The 15,716-nt window shown below is 35.0% G+C and overlaps 1 protein-coding gene across 1 annotated transcript; it reads right to left on the bottom strand.

The window, feature by feature from the left end:
* Window positions 1-7,416: 7,416 nt before the first annotated feature.
* LOC103518472 (homeobox protein goosecoid-like) lies at window positions 7,417-15,270 on the bottom strand. Its single transcript, XM_008483538.3, has 2 exons — window positions 15,007-15,270; window positions 7,417-8,172 (listed from the first exon to the last, which is right to left on the bottom strand). The coding sequence occupies exons 1-2, from the start codon at window positions 15,211-15,213 to the stop codon at window positions 8,002-8,004; spliced, it is 378 nt and encodes a 125-aa protein (XP_008481760.2). The 5' UTR covers window positions 15,214-15,270; the 3' UTR covers window positions 7,417-8,001.
* Window positions 15,271-15,716: the final 446 nt, after the last annotated feature.

Here is a 15,716-nt window from a genome sequence, read left to right as displayed (position 1 = left end):
CCAAAAAGCGGTAAAATGCCGCCAACCGTTGCACCGATCTTAACCAAAAGTTTCGTGTCGCATCCTTGTCACATTTGACATCGAAGTACATACCAAATCAAGTCTCTAGTTCTTACCGTTCTCGAGATATTTTGTTTACAGACAGACAGACAGACAGAAGGACAGACACACGGACCAATGGCTGAAACTTTGGACTTAGGCTCTAGGGACCTCAAAACGTGTTTTGGCACTAAAATCTGACCATCAAAAATTTGACCCGATTTTGTTACTCGCATCCTTGTCACATTTGACATCTACATACCAAATTTCAAGTCTCTAGTTCTTACCGTTCTCGAGATATTTTGTTTAGACAGACAGACAGACAGAAGGACAGACACACGGACCAATGGCTGAAACTTTGGACTTAGGCTCTGGGGACCTCAAAACGTGTTTTGGCACTAAAATCTGACCATCAAAAATTTGACCCGTTTTTGTTACTTTCCTTCCTATAGGATAAGGAAAGTAAAAAGAAGGACGAGGTAAAGCTAAAATCTATAATGTAGGTATTTGTGTTGACTTATCCTAACTCCCAACATTGGCGCCCAGATTTTATTTTATTCCATTTCCAAAATAAAACTTCAAGAATACTTTAGGGGGTTTATTTTTTCCAGAGCTTTAGCCTATTTTGTTTCCTTTATTTCTGGGTTCATAAAATTTTGGTTGAACAGTTAAATCATGTTTGGGAGAACTTCACATATTATACATTCTTAGGTAATAAAATAACTTTCTAAGTAAGTAAGGAATTAAGAATAATAATATGTAGTATGAAGAGGCCATACATTCCAAACCATAATGTTAGAAGAAGGAAAGAATAATTTTAAATTACTCAAGTAGGTACATAGGTTCATACTTACCTAACTTGTAAAAGTAACAGAATCATTTACCTAATTGTGATTTATTTTGTTAGCAATATTGCAAATTTTTGGGGACTGAGTACATAATAGTAAGGAATTAAGAATAATAATATGTAGTATGAAGAGGCCATACATTCCAAACCATAATGTTAGAAGAAGGAAAGAATAATTTTAAAATACTCAAGTAGGTACATAGGTTCATACTTACCTAACTTGTAATAGTAACAGAATCATTTATCTAACTGTGATTTATTTTGTTGGCAATATTGCAAATTTTTGGGGACTGAGGACATAATTTTATTATTTTCTGATTTTTCCCCCCATTGTTCTACTGATGTTTATCCGAGGTACAATTTCTTCTAGTTGAAATATGTACATTTTGCATTCTTTGGACTTTTTTTAAAGACCCATAAGTAACATTGTTTTCCCCTAGTACATAATTTTATTATTTTCTGATTTCCCCCCATTGTTCTACTGAGGTTTATCCGAGGTGCAATTTCTTCTAGTTGAAATATGTACCTTCCCCCCATTGTTCTACTGAGGTTTATCCGAGGTGCAATTTCTTCTAGTTGAAATATGTACATTTTGCATTCTTTGGACTTTTTTTTTAAAGACCCATAACATTGTTTTCCCCTTTACTTATATGTTCCTCAACTTCATATTGAAAATTCAGTGTGTGAAACTTGTGTTATACACAAAGCTCCCATAGATCTTGTTCTCTCCCTATATCTTAAAGCTTAAAAGTCACACCCCAATACCTCCGTACTAATACATCAGGTCGATCTCTTTGCCCGGGCTATATTTTCCAAAAGCAGCAGAACAGCTTTTTCGTTTTTAATCAGAATAATTGAACTTATTGGTGAACCATTGGATACGGGTAAAAGCCTTTTGTAGTTTTGTCTTTTTCGTTTTCCCACCTTGGAGCTTATGAAAAGGTAACAAGAATATCAAAGGTTTCTACCTTGTTGCCGGGCTTATAATATCGAGGGTGACATCAGCAGAGGGATGTCAGCGCTTTCCCTTTTTCCAGTCTGTTCACCTTATTGTAACTTTCATTCCTAATCGACGCCCGCCGTATGAGTTTGAGAGTGAATATGTCTGCTAAAAATTTAACTAAGAAAAACAGAGCACATTTCTAAGAACCTGGGTTGGTACTCGTATCTGAGATCGAAGTATTGAAGTTTATCCCGCTATAATTCGTCAGTGGTCGTCCCGAAATTGAGGAGATTTCATTTTAATTTTAATTAAGGAGCGCGGTAGCGCTCCGCCCCGCCAAGTCAAGAATGTTTGACCGCGCTACTAGAGATATTATACGCGACAGGGAAAGTAGCCGTTTTCAGGTAGTTGTAGAGGAACAACTACAAATGATGGAAGAAAACGGATTGCGTGTGTGTGTTGGGGCATGAAAGTAGACCAAGTTGAAAAAAAAATTCATCAAAATCGGTTAAGTTTAGCTGCCGGAGATATTTGACTTTGAAAAACGTCAAATTTTTCATCATTTTCTGCTTCCGCTTCCGCTTCCTCTTTGCTTCCGCTTCTTCTATGACGTTGACCGCTGTACAGCCTAAACCACTGGACCGATTTTAATGGTTGATGGCTCATTTTTTTTCTCGTGAGTGGTAGGTGTGCCTTTTCATATTTTCAAGGCCCCCAAAGAGCCCCTTCAACCTTAAATTTGATAAAAGAGTGACTTTTAGGGGAAAAATTCTAAATTATCGCTCGAGTTGATTAATAAGGAAGTTTTGCGCTACGCTTAAATAGAAGTCGGAGTGTCCGAGTGGTAAGGAGTGTGGTCTGCGATAAACTGCTAAGCGGGTGGGGTGGGGGTTCGAATCCCACTGTGATTATTTTTTTGCACATAATTTTATCATTTAAAAATATTTTATGGATAGCCATAGTTACTTTTTTCATAATTTTATAGTTTATAGTTGGAAAAAAATAAATAAATAAAATAAAAATATGAAAAATGATTTCCATGTAGGTACCTACATTATCATGATGTATTTCACTCGGAAATGATCAGAACTTAGCAAAACTTATCCAATGGTGTCATTATTTAATTTTTCACTCGGAAATGATCGGAACTTACCAAAACTTACCTAATGATGTTATTATGGTGTTTTCTCACTCGGAAACCACCCGAACTTACTAAAACTTACCCAAAGATATTACTATGGTGTTTTTCACTCAGAAATAACCCAAACTCACCAAACCTTACCAAATGATGTTACTATGCCTATTGTATTTGTACTTTGTTGCGCTACGCTCATACGTCATATTATGCTAAGTTTTAAGTTTCTGCAAAAAGTTATGAGATCCCCCAAAAAATACCTTGCACGCCGCCAATGCAGTGAAGCAGAAGTGAGATTAGAGGAAAGAGGAGTGCAATGAGGGTAAAGAAAGGTAGGTGGCACGCCGCCAATGCAGTGAAGCAAAAGTAATATTAGAGAAAGGAAAGAGGAGTGGAATGAGGGGAAAGAAAGGTAGGTGAAGTAGGAGGACACAAATTATGAAGTGAATAAAAGGCGGGGTACAAAATTGATTTCTAATCTTTTTTTGGGGTGGGATGGATTTTTGTTTATTTTTTGTGGGCACTTGATTGATTTTGGGAGGGAGCACACAAATTATGAAGTGAATAAAAGGCGGGGTACAAAATTGATTTCTAATCTTTTTTGGGGTGGGATGGATTTTTGTTTATTTTAATTACAAGTTATAAGGTTTGAAAACCCCAACACATTGAGATATGAAAGGGCATCTTTTTGAAACAATGCACGTTGTATAAATATCCCAGCCTCAATCCCAATACCTGGGGGTGAACGTATGATATCAAATAGCTCCATATAAGTAATCATGTAATTAAAATGATCTCAACTTTATCGATACCATGGGTTCTTAGTCATGAGATTAGAAATCCTTGACGCTGTGAAAATTTTCAACATGAGGGATTTTTTATTAGAATCTGCCTAAGTACCAAAACCATTTCTTTTTTTTTTTTAATTTAGGTAATTTTGTACAAATCACAAAAAGCTTCGCGGGCCACGAAAATGGTCTGGCGGGCCACATGTGGCCCGCGGGCTGCTAGTTGGAAACCCCTGATCTAAAATGTAGGGAGTACGAAGTACCTTCTGGTCCTGAATTTTTACCTTCTAATGTAGGTGCGAGTAGGTATTTACTTTATGGATACATACTTGGATGGGTGTGCTGTCCCTCCACTAAGAAGGTAGCTTGAGAGTGTATTGTAAAATGAAAAAAATGCAAAAAAAATTCATTTATTATTATTTATTTTTTTTTTCAAGACCAAGTACACTGTAAGCCAGCCAGAGCCAATTTTGTATAGAGGGCTAACGGCCGTCACTGTATGGCTGAGAAAGTCTTTAGTGACGGGGGTTTTACCCTCCATTTGGCGGCTACACACTACCTACTTCCTCACATCAACCTTACCCAGCCTTAAGAGCCATCAGTTTATTAAAAAGAGTAAGTAAGGGTGGATTTCACCAATATTTTTTCAGGCCTTAGAAGGCCTAAGGCCTAATAAGCTAACAGCTTGTTAAGTTCCATTTGATTTGCGTATAGAGGGCTAACGGCCGTCACTGTATGGCTGAGAAAGTCTTTAGTGACGGGGGTTTTACCCTCCATTTGGCGGCTACACACTACCCACCTCCTCACATCATCCTTACCCAGCCTTAAGAGCCATCAGTTTATTAAAAAGAGTAAGTAAGTAAGGGTGGATTTCACCAATATTTTTTCAGGCCTTAGAAGGCCTAAGGCCTCTTAAGCTAACAGCTTGTTAAGTTCCATTTGATTTGTATTGTCTTAACTGGGCCGTCAAGCTAACAGGCTGTCTACTTCCTCACATCAACCTTACCCAGCCTTAAGAGCCATCAGTTTATTAAAAAGAGTAAGTAAGGGTGGATTTCACCAATATTTTTTTAGGCCTTAGAAGGCCTAAGGCCTATTAAGCTAACAGCTTGTTAAGTTCCATTTGATTTGTAACGCATTTTGAAAATGTAAAACATGAACATTCCCGATGCATTTTGAAAACAATGCATTTCGAATTGACTGATACACGTTGAAAATATGAACTGGTTTAGTCTCATTTTTTATTTAACAATATTTTCACGGCTTGTGTTGAGAAAAGAAAAAGTTGTCTCGCTGGAATTTCCTCCGGAGCACACTCCTTAGTCGTCATGGTTCTGGATATCGTTAAATTGTCATTAATACAAATAAATATATATCTATAAAGATTAATTGGTGATCTGGTTTAGTCTCATTTTTTATTTAACAATATTTTCACGGCTTGTGTTGAGAAAAGAAAAAGTTGTCTCGCTGGAATTTCCTCCGGAGTGTGTCTTTATACGAGAACGAAGTGCTTAGTCGTCATGGTTCAGGATATCGTTAAATTGTCATTAATACAAATAAATATATATCTAAAAAGATTAATTGGTGACATTGAAAAGTACCTATATTGTAAAGACACTGATAGCCGTGAACAGAGGATCTCTGAATGTCTTGAAATATATCTGTCTTCTAAAATAACTATCGTGAGAGGAAATAACGGCTTTGTTCCGTCCCTACATTGGGTCCCCTAATGTCCCTAAGTAAAAAAAAAAAACAGTATTGTAGAAAATATTGTAAAATATGGTAAATTTCAGAGAGCCACACCGTTCTGATATACATATTGGTTGTGCGATAAATCCTAGCGTATAAACCCCCCTCACCCGATAAAGGGGCCATAAACCCATTTCCCAGGACGCCTCCAATGATGATGGTTTATTTCAATCCCTGTATTATTGCTTATGCTTTTCAGGCTGTATATTTTTCACTGTTTATTTTTCATGCATTCTCGCAAACTTTAGGCGAGCTCTTGAAAATTTCCCCCTCGGAATGTAATATTGAATGAGGGGGATATAGGTATATTAGTTTCAAATTTAATTTAATAAAAAAGAACATAAATATGGTATAAAAATCTATCACTGTTGTATTATTATTTTAGTTTAAGATGGCGGATCACGCAATACACGTCCGGAAAGATGAAATTCAAACAGAATTGTTTGAAAAAAAGTACTCGTAATTCCATTTTTACTGAAACTTTATTCGAGTTTTTTCACTTTTTCCAGGTCCTTCGGTTGCGTTAAACCCAGGCCCTTGTTAAATCTACCTAATGATGAGTATATTTTAGACCGCGGACATTTCTTAAGGTCTTAGACTAGACCCTGGCGCGGTTCACTGATCTGATAACCCTGACCTCCTGCGAACGCAATGGTCTCATCATTTCCCGATTTTGAAAATTTGGACCGATTGCAATACTTTCATTACTAGTATAGCTCCGCTATACTGTAGTAATAGAAAGTAATATAGCTCCGCTATACTGTAGTAATAGAAAGTAAAAAAGTACTCGTAATTCCATTTTTACTGAAACCTTATTCGAGTTTTTTCACTTTTTCCAGGTCCTCCGGTTGCGTTAGACCCAGGCCCTTGTTAAATCTGCCTAATGATGAGTATATTTTAGACCGCGGACATTTCTTAAGGTCTTAGACTAGACCCTGGCGCGGTTCACTGATCTGATAACCCTGACCTCCTGCGAACGCAACGGGTGATGCGTACCATAAGCCTAATGTTCAACCAAAAATGCAGTTTCAAACGCATTTTGAAAATGTAAAACATGAACATTCCCGATGCATTTTGAAAACAATGCATTTCGAATTGACTGATCACGTTGAAAATATGAAATATGTTTATGGTCAAACGCATTTTGAAAATGTAAAACATGAACATTCCCGATGCATTTTGAAAACAATGCATTTCGAATTGACTGATACACGTTGAAAATATTTCGGGAACTTATTGAAATGCAATTAAATGGGCCCTATAGGTAATAGAAAGAAATGTCAAGAAATCAAGATAATTTTATATTTTCTTTTTTAATAGTTGATAATTTTAATCTTATTTAAAATTGCCTCACAATAGTCACAATACATAATATGGAATTTAAAAGAATTTAAGTAATTTTTAGTTTATGAAGTAGGTAGTTTTTTAATAGTTGATAATTTTAATCTTATTTAAAATTGCCTCACAATAGTCACAATACATAATATGGAATTTAAAAGAATTTAAGTATTACTTTTTTTTAGTTTATGAAGTAGGTAGGTAAATTGTAATAGCTAAAGCCGTATTTTCCTTTCGCAATTTTTCTTCTTCTGAAGCTCGTATTCCCCTCTTTTGGCTTGATAGCACCTGCACTAAAGCATAGAAAAGAAGGGGAAACGAGCTTCAGGAGAGGGGAAGTTCCGAAAGGAAAGTACAACTTAATTAAATTTAATCAAGTAGTACTTTTTTATGGTATTAATGCCCGGTTCTACAACACCATATTTAAATGAAGTTGATTTGTGCGCAAGTGCAGATACTTGAAAACGTCAAAAATTTGGCCACCATAAATGACGTCATGGAGTTATAGACCCGGGTATAAATATTTAAAAGATAATAATCTAGTCTAGTAAACTAAAGCATAGAAAAGAAGGGGAAACGAGCTTCAGGAGAGGGGAAGTTCCGAAAGGAAAGTACAACTTAATTAAATTTAATCAAGTACTTTTTTATGGTATTAATGCCCGGTTCTACAACACCATATTTAAATGAAGTTGATTTGTGCGCAAGTGCAAATACTTGAAAACGTCAAAAATTTGGCCACCATAAATGACGTCATGGAGTTATAGACCCGGGTATAAATATTAAAAAGATAATAATCTAGTCTAGTTACGTACATCGTACATACATCAACACAAATGAAAACCACATATTTTACGTAATAAAATTAATTCAATAATGATAATAATATTCAACAATCATAGTACATGTAACATATCTAATTTATCGTGTTAATATTTACAAATAATAATATATGTACACATCAAGTTTTATCATTGCCCTCGTAAAGTAAGTTTAGTTATTCAGTAGATCGGCATTGAAGAACTTCGTACTTCAACATACCTCTTATTTGGATTGAATTTTTGGTATCAGTCCTTCATTTTTGACGCTCTTTTTGGGCGAGGTCCGCGAAGTATAACCTCAGATGACTATTATTCTTCTATAAAGCTGCTTCTGGCAGTGAATTTTAGGCTACTTCGAGGTCAGAATCATCGTCTTCGGATGGGTATTTGCCTAGAGAAGGGCCGGACGTCATGCTTTGAAGACTATTGAGTTGCTCCTCCTGAAGTTTCCTTAGCTTTTCCTGTTCTTCACGTTTTTGTTTGCGCCATTTTGCTCTTCGATTTTTAAACCAAACCTGAAACACAAAAATTGAAAATTGAGCTTAGTAATACATACCTATTAGGTAGTTTACTTGAAATTTAAATTTATCTAATGATGATTCTGGTGTTATTTGCTACCCGATATCCTTAGTAATACATACCTATTAGGTAGTTTACTTGAAATTTAAATTTATCTAATGATGATTCTGGTGTTATTTGCTACCCGATATCTAGCTGAACATTGTGCATTGAATCCATTATTATTATTTTATTGACATCGTTGATCAATTTTGCTAGAGTGGATATTGTACAGTTTGCAATTAAAATAAATTGCAACTCAGAGGTAAAACTAGGAGACAGCTAGAAGAAGAAGGCGAGAGGACAAACGTATATCTGATAATAAAAAGAGGTAAGGGCAGCGTGGAAATAAAGAGATGTTGAAATCAGTCGCTTTCAAACCCGATATCTTTGGGAAACATCAATAGCCATATTATAATAATAGCCATTAATAAACATTATAGCCATAGTAATTATCATTGAGGGATTCGTGGTAACTTTATCCTCTTCCGATCCCGGGATCCCGAAAAAATTGAAAATCGGTAAGCCATACCTAATAATCTAATCACGGAGCAGGCTTTGGCTTTCTAATACCTATTCCTTTCTCTTTAAATGTCACCTTCATGTGAACTTTGTTTTTATTTGATAAGTCAATTGGCATGTCAATTTCACACCCCTTGAATGTGCGTGCGTTTCTTCAATCATGTGTGACATGCACTTAATTTATTATTGTTCTTCTTAATACCTCCCTCTTTCAACTTTTTCATGCTTTGTTCACTGAATATTTTTATTGATAACATTTTCAGAAGTTTGTAATAATGAAGCCAGCTATGTTTTAAACTACCTTACTAGTGTGGAAAACTCAAATATCTATCTACATTCTACATAGGTACTAGCTACCTACCTATTGTTTTTATTTTTTCTTGAACTTTTTCATTTTATTTCAATTTATTATTACATATTTTTTTTTTTCTTAAACATTTTTTTTTTCTTAAAAGTTATTGCTTTTTCATGTATTTTTTTTTTTTTGTAAACAATGTTTTAGAGGTATCTTCTACCTTACAACCAGTAGATAATAATTATTGCACTGATAAAAAATAATAAATATATTTATATGTATACTGTGTGGTACTAAAATGCACATGAAAATCAGAAATGAGATCGAGTTTGGCACTTGCCTCTTTTCGTGCTTTCTTTTGATCTCACCCTGTATAAAAAAAAAAAATCTTAAAAAAACTTTTTTCTTCAATATTAGAAAACATAAAAAAGTAGACTGATATTACTTACAGTTTATAATAAAAAAGAACATTTTTGCTTAATTTATATTGTAATTAGTTGGTCAAGTTTTTTCTTCTTTTTTTACTGAATTGAATCAAACGGAAAACGAAATGGTACATCTGTTACTTACATAATTATTTTCTCACAGATTTTACAAAATGTGCAATGAAGGGGTCAAAAAAAAAAAAAAGATTCATGAAATTCGATGTCTTACCGTTTATGTAATAATCGCAATAATGGAAATATTCGAAAAAGATCGCAAAAAATCCTCAAGATCGTTAAGAAATTGGATGTACGTAGTATTCGTAGCTACGGGCGTGCTTTCATATTTATAACATTCAAAAAGGATCTTCTGTGTTTACCCTTTTCTCTCTCATAATAATTAAACAGTAGTCCTAGATTTTTTCACCACATTTATAAGGCTTTAGTTTTTTTCATTTAAATAACTTATTTATTTGAACTTTCTAATTAGAAAAGGCGAGGCATAGCTTTTTTCCTTGTTTACATTTCAACATAAAGTGATTAATTAAGAGAAACCTCTTCCCTTGTCTCTTTTACTTCCGCTTCACTCTTGTATCACTGTTTATTGTGTATCACTGTTGTATGGTTGCCGTCCTAATAACAGGGCTGATTTCAATTTCAAAAAAGTAAAAATGAAAATCTCTCCTTCCCTCAGTTGTAAAAATTTGGACAGATTCTTATAGTTTCTCATTGCATTGTATAGGTCCGCTATACATAATGTGATAGAAAGTAGAAAGGACTCTTCATAGTTTGACATTGGTCTTTCATGTCACTGTATCTGTTGTCTAACTGAAACATATATCTATCATCTATCTATAAAATATTACGATAGTAATTAGTAAATCGCCCGAGAGTTTATACATTGGTAGAGCTTAGGATAGTCACTTTCTCGACAAGCGAATACAATAGTCCGTCCCTTATACCTTTTTATTACTATTGTAATAATAAAGGAAGGACGGACTAGCTTAGGATAGTCACTTTCTCGACAACAGTATTGTTATCGTACAGGCTACTCAAATTTTTTGAACGTAAAAAATTCAAGTTTCCTGCACTCTATTGATACACTCTAAAATAACGTCCCTGATCCATCTCAAACTGCAAGTCTTATTATCCCCAGCTTAGGATAGTCACTTTCTCGACAACAGTATTGTTATCGTACAGGCTACTCAAATTTTTTGAACGTAAAAAATTCAAGTTTCCTGCTCTCTATTGATACACTCTAAAATAACGTCCCTGATCCATCTCAAACTGCAAGTCTTATTATCCCTCTCTGCTCTCTAGTGGTAAAGGCGAAACCCTGCTTTTGTGTAAACATTATTAAGTAAAGCATAGAATTTCATTTTATTTCTAACAATACAACTTTGAGTCTCGGAAACCTTAAAGCTATCAACACCATGGACTTATTCTCCAAAGAATAACAGCGTTGGGAATAATTTGATCTTACCTTACCCGGCGTACATAGTACGTTCAATGTCCATTATTAAGTAAAGCATAGAATTTCATTTTATTTCTAACAATACAACTTTGAGTCTCGGAAACCTTAAAGCTATCAACACCATGGACCTATTCTCCAAAGAATAACAGCGTTGGGAATAATTTGATCTTACCTTACCCGGCGTACATAGTACGTTCAATGTAAACCTTAAAGCTATCAACACCATGGACCTATTCTCCAAAGAATAACAGCGTTGGGAATAATTTGATCTTACCTTACCCGGCGTACATAATACGTTCAATGTCAACCATACTAGGCTTACGAGAATTTCATTAGAATCAATGGTAATATGAGTGTTGGAGGTAATGAGTAATTCCTTGATGCCAACGAAAATTGTGAAGAGGATCTCTTAGCTGGCATGATAGAGCCTCCCAGGTCGACTTCAATAATTCATAAATTCACCCTTAATCCTAGAATTCATAGTCCAAGGTTTCTGATTCAGCTCAGATGAGGAGTTCTGATTCTTGTTAGTAATAGAAGCAAAAACGAATTCCCCAGAATATGAACAATAACTCATACTGCTATCCCTATAAAACCAACATGAAAGTTTTACGAGTCACAAACGAAGAGAGGGAAGAGGAAAATAATTGGGATTATTCTATTACCCTGCGTGATCCTTATTAGTTCAAAAATTATAAATGTTATGTGCTTGTTTTGTTTGTATTGAAAATACGGTACAAAAACCGAACTTGGAGCGAATGTTACATTAAATATGTATAAGTACCACAGAACAGGGAGCATGGCGGTTGATGTTATTACAATGAAATTACCACGCCTGGAGCGGTTTCATAACATCAGATTTTCTCCTCTCCCTTACCCTGGTTTAGTAAAAAAAAAAAAAATACATTTAAAAATGCAAAAGTTATGTCAAGCGTTAGTAAAAATGTCTTAACACCAAAATCCCTTGTCAGAATTGAAAAATGTTTCTCACTAGCCCATGTAGGAATTACGAAAATGTAAATATTTGAAATCTTTTCAGCTTGTACCTTGTGTACCTACCTTAATTTCCAGCAACCCAAGATGCTCTTGCTCTTCTGTCTGACTTTTTATTTACCTTTGAAAATTTCCATGTGTATTTATTTAAACGTACATTTTAGGTTCTTAATGAAAAATTAAATTTGAAAGGTAATTAAGTAATTTTATTTTAATAGCTCATGTTAAATTTAATAGCAATATTTTCTGACTGAAGTTCTAAAGCTAGACAAATTATTGCTGTGAGCTTAGAGATCCAATAAAATCTGATGAGAATTATTTTCGTTAATAAACGAAAATTGTAGAAAACGACTTATCCATACCGAGACATCTAGACTTAGACAACATAAACTCAGAATTGTTTCGGGTTTATTCTAGAGCTTTTAGAATTTCGATGTCGAAAGTTGTCTATTGTGCAGCAGTTTGTTAAATTGAAGTGGGTATAGGTAATAAAATTATTATTGAAAGAAGATAATAACATAATCTCTTCATAGATTTTTCATTTTGTTATCATTATTATTTCCATGTTAGGTATCTATTAGTGGATGTACCACTATCACTTTACGCAATACAATTTTCACATCATTTGTTAGCTGAACAATCCATCAAATTATCTAAAAGAAACTTCTAAAAACTGTATAAAAGAATCAGACAAAAGGCAGCTTATCTTTCCTGATTAATTGCCTCGGTAGTGTCAAGACGCTCGACTTATTAAACAAAACAAACTAAGAAATTAACAAAAACCATGTCTTCGACATCGCTTTCTTCGTTACTAATCTCGTTGGTTTTAACACTTTTAATGATCTGTTCCTCTGATAAGATAGGATATCCTAAAAAAAAAACCCTGATTTTAAAGTTTAAATAATCGAGGTTCTACTGTACATACCTTGAACCAGAGCTTTCTTCTGAGGCAGTAGCGAATCCCAGAGGCATACATTCTTGCTTTCCGACGAGTGGCCAGCAGTGGCGACTAAACTACAGGAACCCAGGAATACAAAGTCACTGGTGATCTTGTTGTGACATTGGTACGTCTGAAACGAAAGATGATTGATAAAATTAACATTATTTACATAAAAAATAAAGGGTTACAATCTACAATCAATAATACATCTCCAAGCTAAGGCCTAACTTTTAGGAAGGGGCTCATTATTAAAAGAACGGAATTTCTATGCTTATAAACGAAGATTTTTTTTTTCCCCTTAATAGCTGGGACTACACAGAGTTTAAATCAGAGTTTCTGGTCTGAGCGTGAACACCCTTCTCTCTCTGCAAGTCTGCACTGAATATGTATCATATAATATTAGTTACTTTTTTATATTTGGTCAAGTAGCCAAATCATGAATTTTTGTTAAATTTAATATAGGTAATACTGAGGTATGTTTTTTTTTTTTTTTTTTTTTTTTTTTTAAAAATTTTTTTTAAATTTAATATAGGTAAATCTGGGTTTTTTTTTTTTTTTTTTTTTTTTTTTTTTTTGTTAGGAACTTTCATTATAGAAAATGGGATTTTTTCCCGTAAAATAATATAATAAAAATACTTACAAAGAAGGGCCTTGTGTTGGTGTTGATTAGGTTGATCTGCCACAGGGACAGATGCCCATCGCCGTCCGTCACGCCAAATTTGTTGCCATGCTCCGAGAATCGAACCCGGGTCACCTTAGCAAACGTGCCCGAGGCCCTGGGTACAGCCACGGCGGCTGTATGGCCCCACTCCCACATCTGAACCGAACCGTCCTGCGACCCCGTCAGATCTGAAGAGAGAAATAGAGGGTTAATATTGAATCTAATGGTAGAAACCATCACTTCACGGGAGTCAGAAAGATGGAGTTCAAAGTTTCCCTGTAATATTGTAGGTAATTTCGTTCATGATAGCCACACTACCATCACGTCACGTGAACTCATGGGGAGTCAGAAAGATGTAGTTCAAAGTTTTCCCAATATACAGAGCTCAAGAAAAAAAAGTTCGAGTGACAGTAATTTTGCTATTTTTTCATCATTATCTATTTTTTTTTTTAAGATATCCCTTTTCCTCAAGAACTTCACTTTCCCTACGATTATATTTATTACATGAGTCTTAAATATGTTTCCTAGATCTGCAGCTTGCTACATGTGCAAATAGAAATAAAATATCACATGTTAGAAGGGCAAGAAGGTTCCAGGGTAATTTTTCCCGTTGAAGATAGCATCAGGCATGAAGACTCTGTTCTCTGTTTCCATGTTTGTTTTAGTAACTCCCTTATATACCTTCCTTCCAGTGAGACTTGTGGGTTGTGAGCGTGGGGTTATCAAATATTTGTTTTGCTATAGCCTCGATAATTGTATTGTTTACTTTGATCTAATTGGATTCATATTGACATGCTTCATAGAGTTTGCTACACCGATAATTGTATTGTTTACTTTGATCTAATTGGATTCATATTGACATGCTTCATAGAGTTTGCTACACCTATGTGGAGTAGTACAACTACGAGGAGGCTCTTATGATTACGGACGGAAATACTAATATTACTGTCTGTACCACACTAGGGCCCAACATCACTTCAGTGATATTAAATTGTGCAAACTAATTTCATCGGATTTCATAGGTACTTGACAAATCATTTCCTTTTGATTTTAGGGCTAATCAAATGAACCTTTTCGTAAAATTTGTTTGGTGCTCACACCAGATTTTCATTTTGTTTTAGCTGTATGTTTTCTATTGTGTCTCTTGATAGACAAAATGTTCGTACATACCTCAACTCGTTCCTCTTTCAAATCCACTTTCAGAGCCAGCTGTTCCCTCAGAACAACATCCGGATAGACGGACGGAAATACTAATATTACTGTCTGTACCACACTAGGGCCCAACATCACTTCAGTGATATTAAATTGTGCAAACTAATTTCATCCCATTTCATAGGTACTTGACAAATCATTTCCTTTTGATTTTAGGGTTAATCAAATGAACCTTTTTGTAAAATTTGTGTGGTGCTCACACCAGATTTTCATTTTGTTTTAGCTGTATGTTTTCTATTGTGTCTCTTGATAGACAAAATGTTCGTACATACCTCAACTCGTTCCTCCTTCAAATCCACTTTCAGAGCCAGCTGTTCCCTCAGAACAACATCCGGATAATGTGTCTTCTCAAAGGTCGCCTCCAGTTGTTCCAGTTGCTCTTCGGTAAAGATCGTTCGATGTCGCCTTTTGCGTTTGGGCGGAGGTGCGGAATGTTGAGAAGCGGCCATGGCGGCAATGGTGGCCGCAGCATGACTCATATAACCCGGATACAAGTTGGGATAGGCTACGGCTGAAACAAACGCAAACAAGTACGTTTAAGTAAGTTTTTTCCAATCCATTTTAATGTGATGGGCAGACCTGATCAGACCAGGCTAACGATAGTTTAGTACTTTTGGAGATATATGTTGGATTTTACCAATGACTTTATGAGAGATTCCACTAATGGGATAATTTTCAAGGATAGAAAAGGAGTTTTTAATGATCCAAACAAGAGTTTCTAAAAACTCCTTCTTTTTGGATCACTAAGAACTCTTTTTTTGATCATTAAAAATTAAAACTCCTTTTTAGATTATTCAAATATCCTTTTTGGATTATTAAAAATTCTCCCATTAGTTAATTCTCTCATTAAATGTAAATGCCGTTTCTTTGTGTTATTATGTCACAACTTTGGTGCCCACTGCAACATTGTAGGATTTTCCCAATATCTCAATAATCCTAAAATTCAATGTTTACCTACCATGCTGGCACCGGTCGCTATGCG

The sequence above is a fragment of the Diaphorina citri genome, unplaced genomic scaffold (assembly GCF_000475195.1).
Source record: "Diaphorina citri unplaced genomic scaffold, Diaci psyllid genome assembly version 1.1 scaffold2203, whole genome shotgun sequence".
NCBI lineage: Eukaryota > Metazoa > Arthropoda > Insecta > Hemiptera > Psyllidae > Diaphorina > Diaphorina citri.
This window is presented reverse-complemented; position numbering and strand designations above follow the sequence as displayed.

Coding starts and splice junctions, on each gene's coding strand:
- LOC103518472 (XM_008483538.3), bottom strand. CDS start 15,213: ATGAGTCATGCTGCGGCCACCATTGCCGCCATGGCCGCTTCTCAACAT. Junction 8,173..15,006: donor TGAAGGAGGAACGAGTTGAG/GTATGTACGAAC, acceptor TTTGTGTTTCAG/GTTTGGTTTAAAAATCGAAG.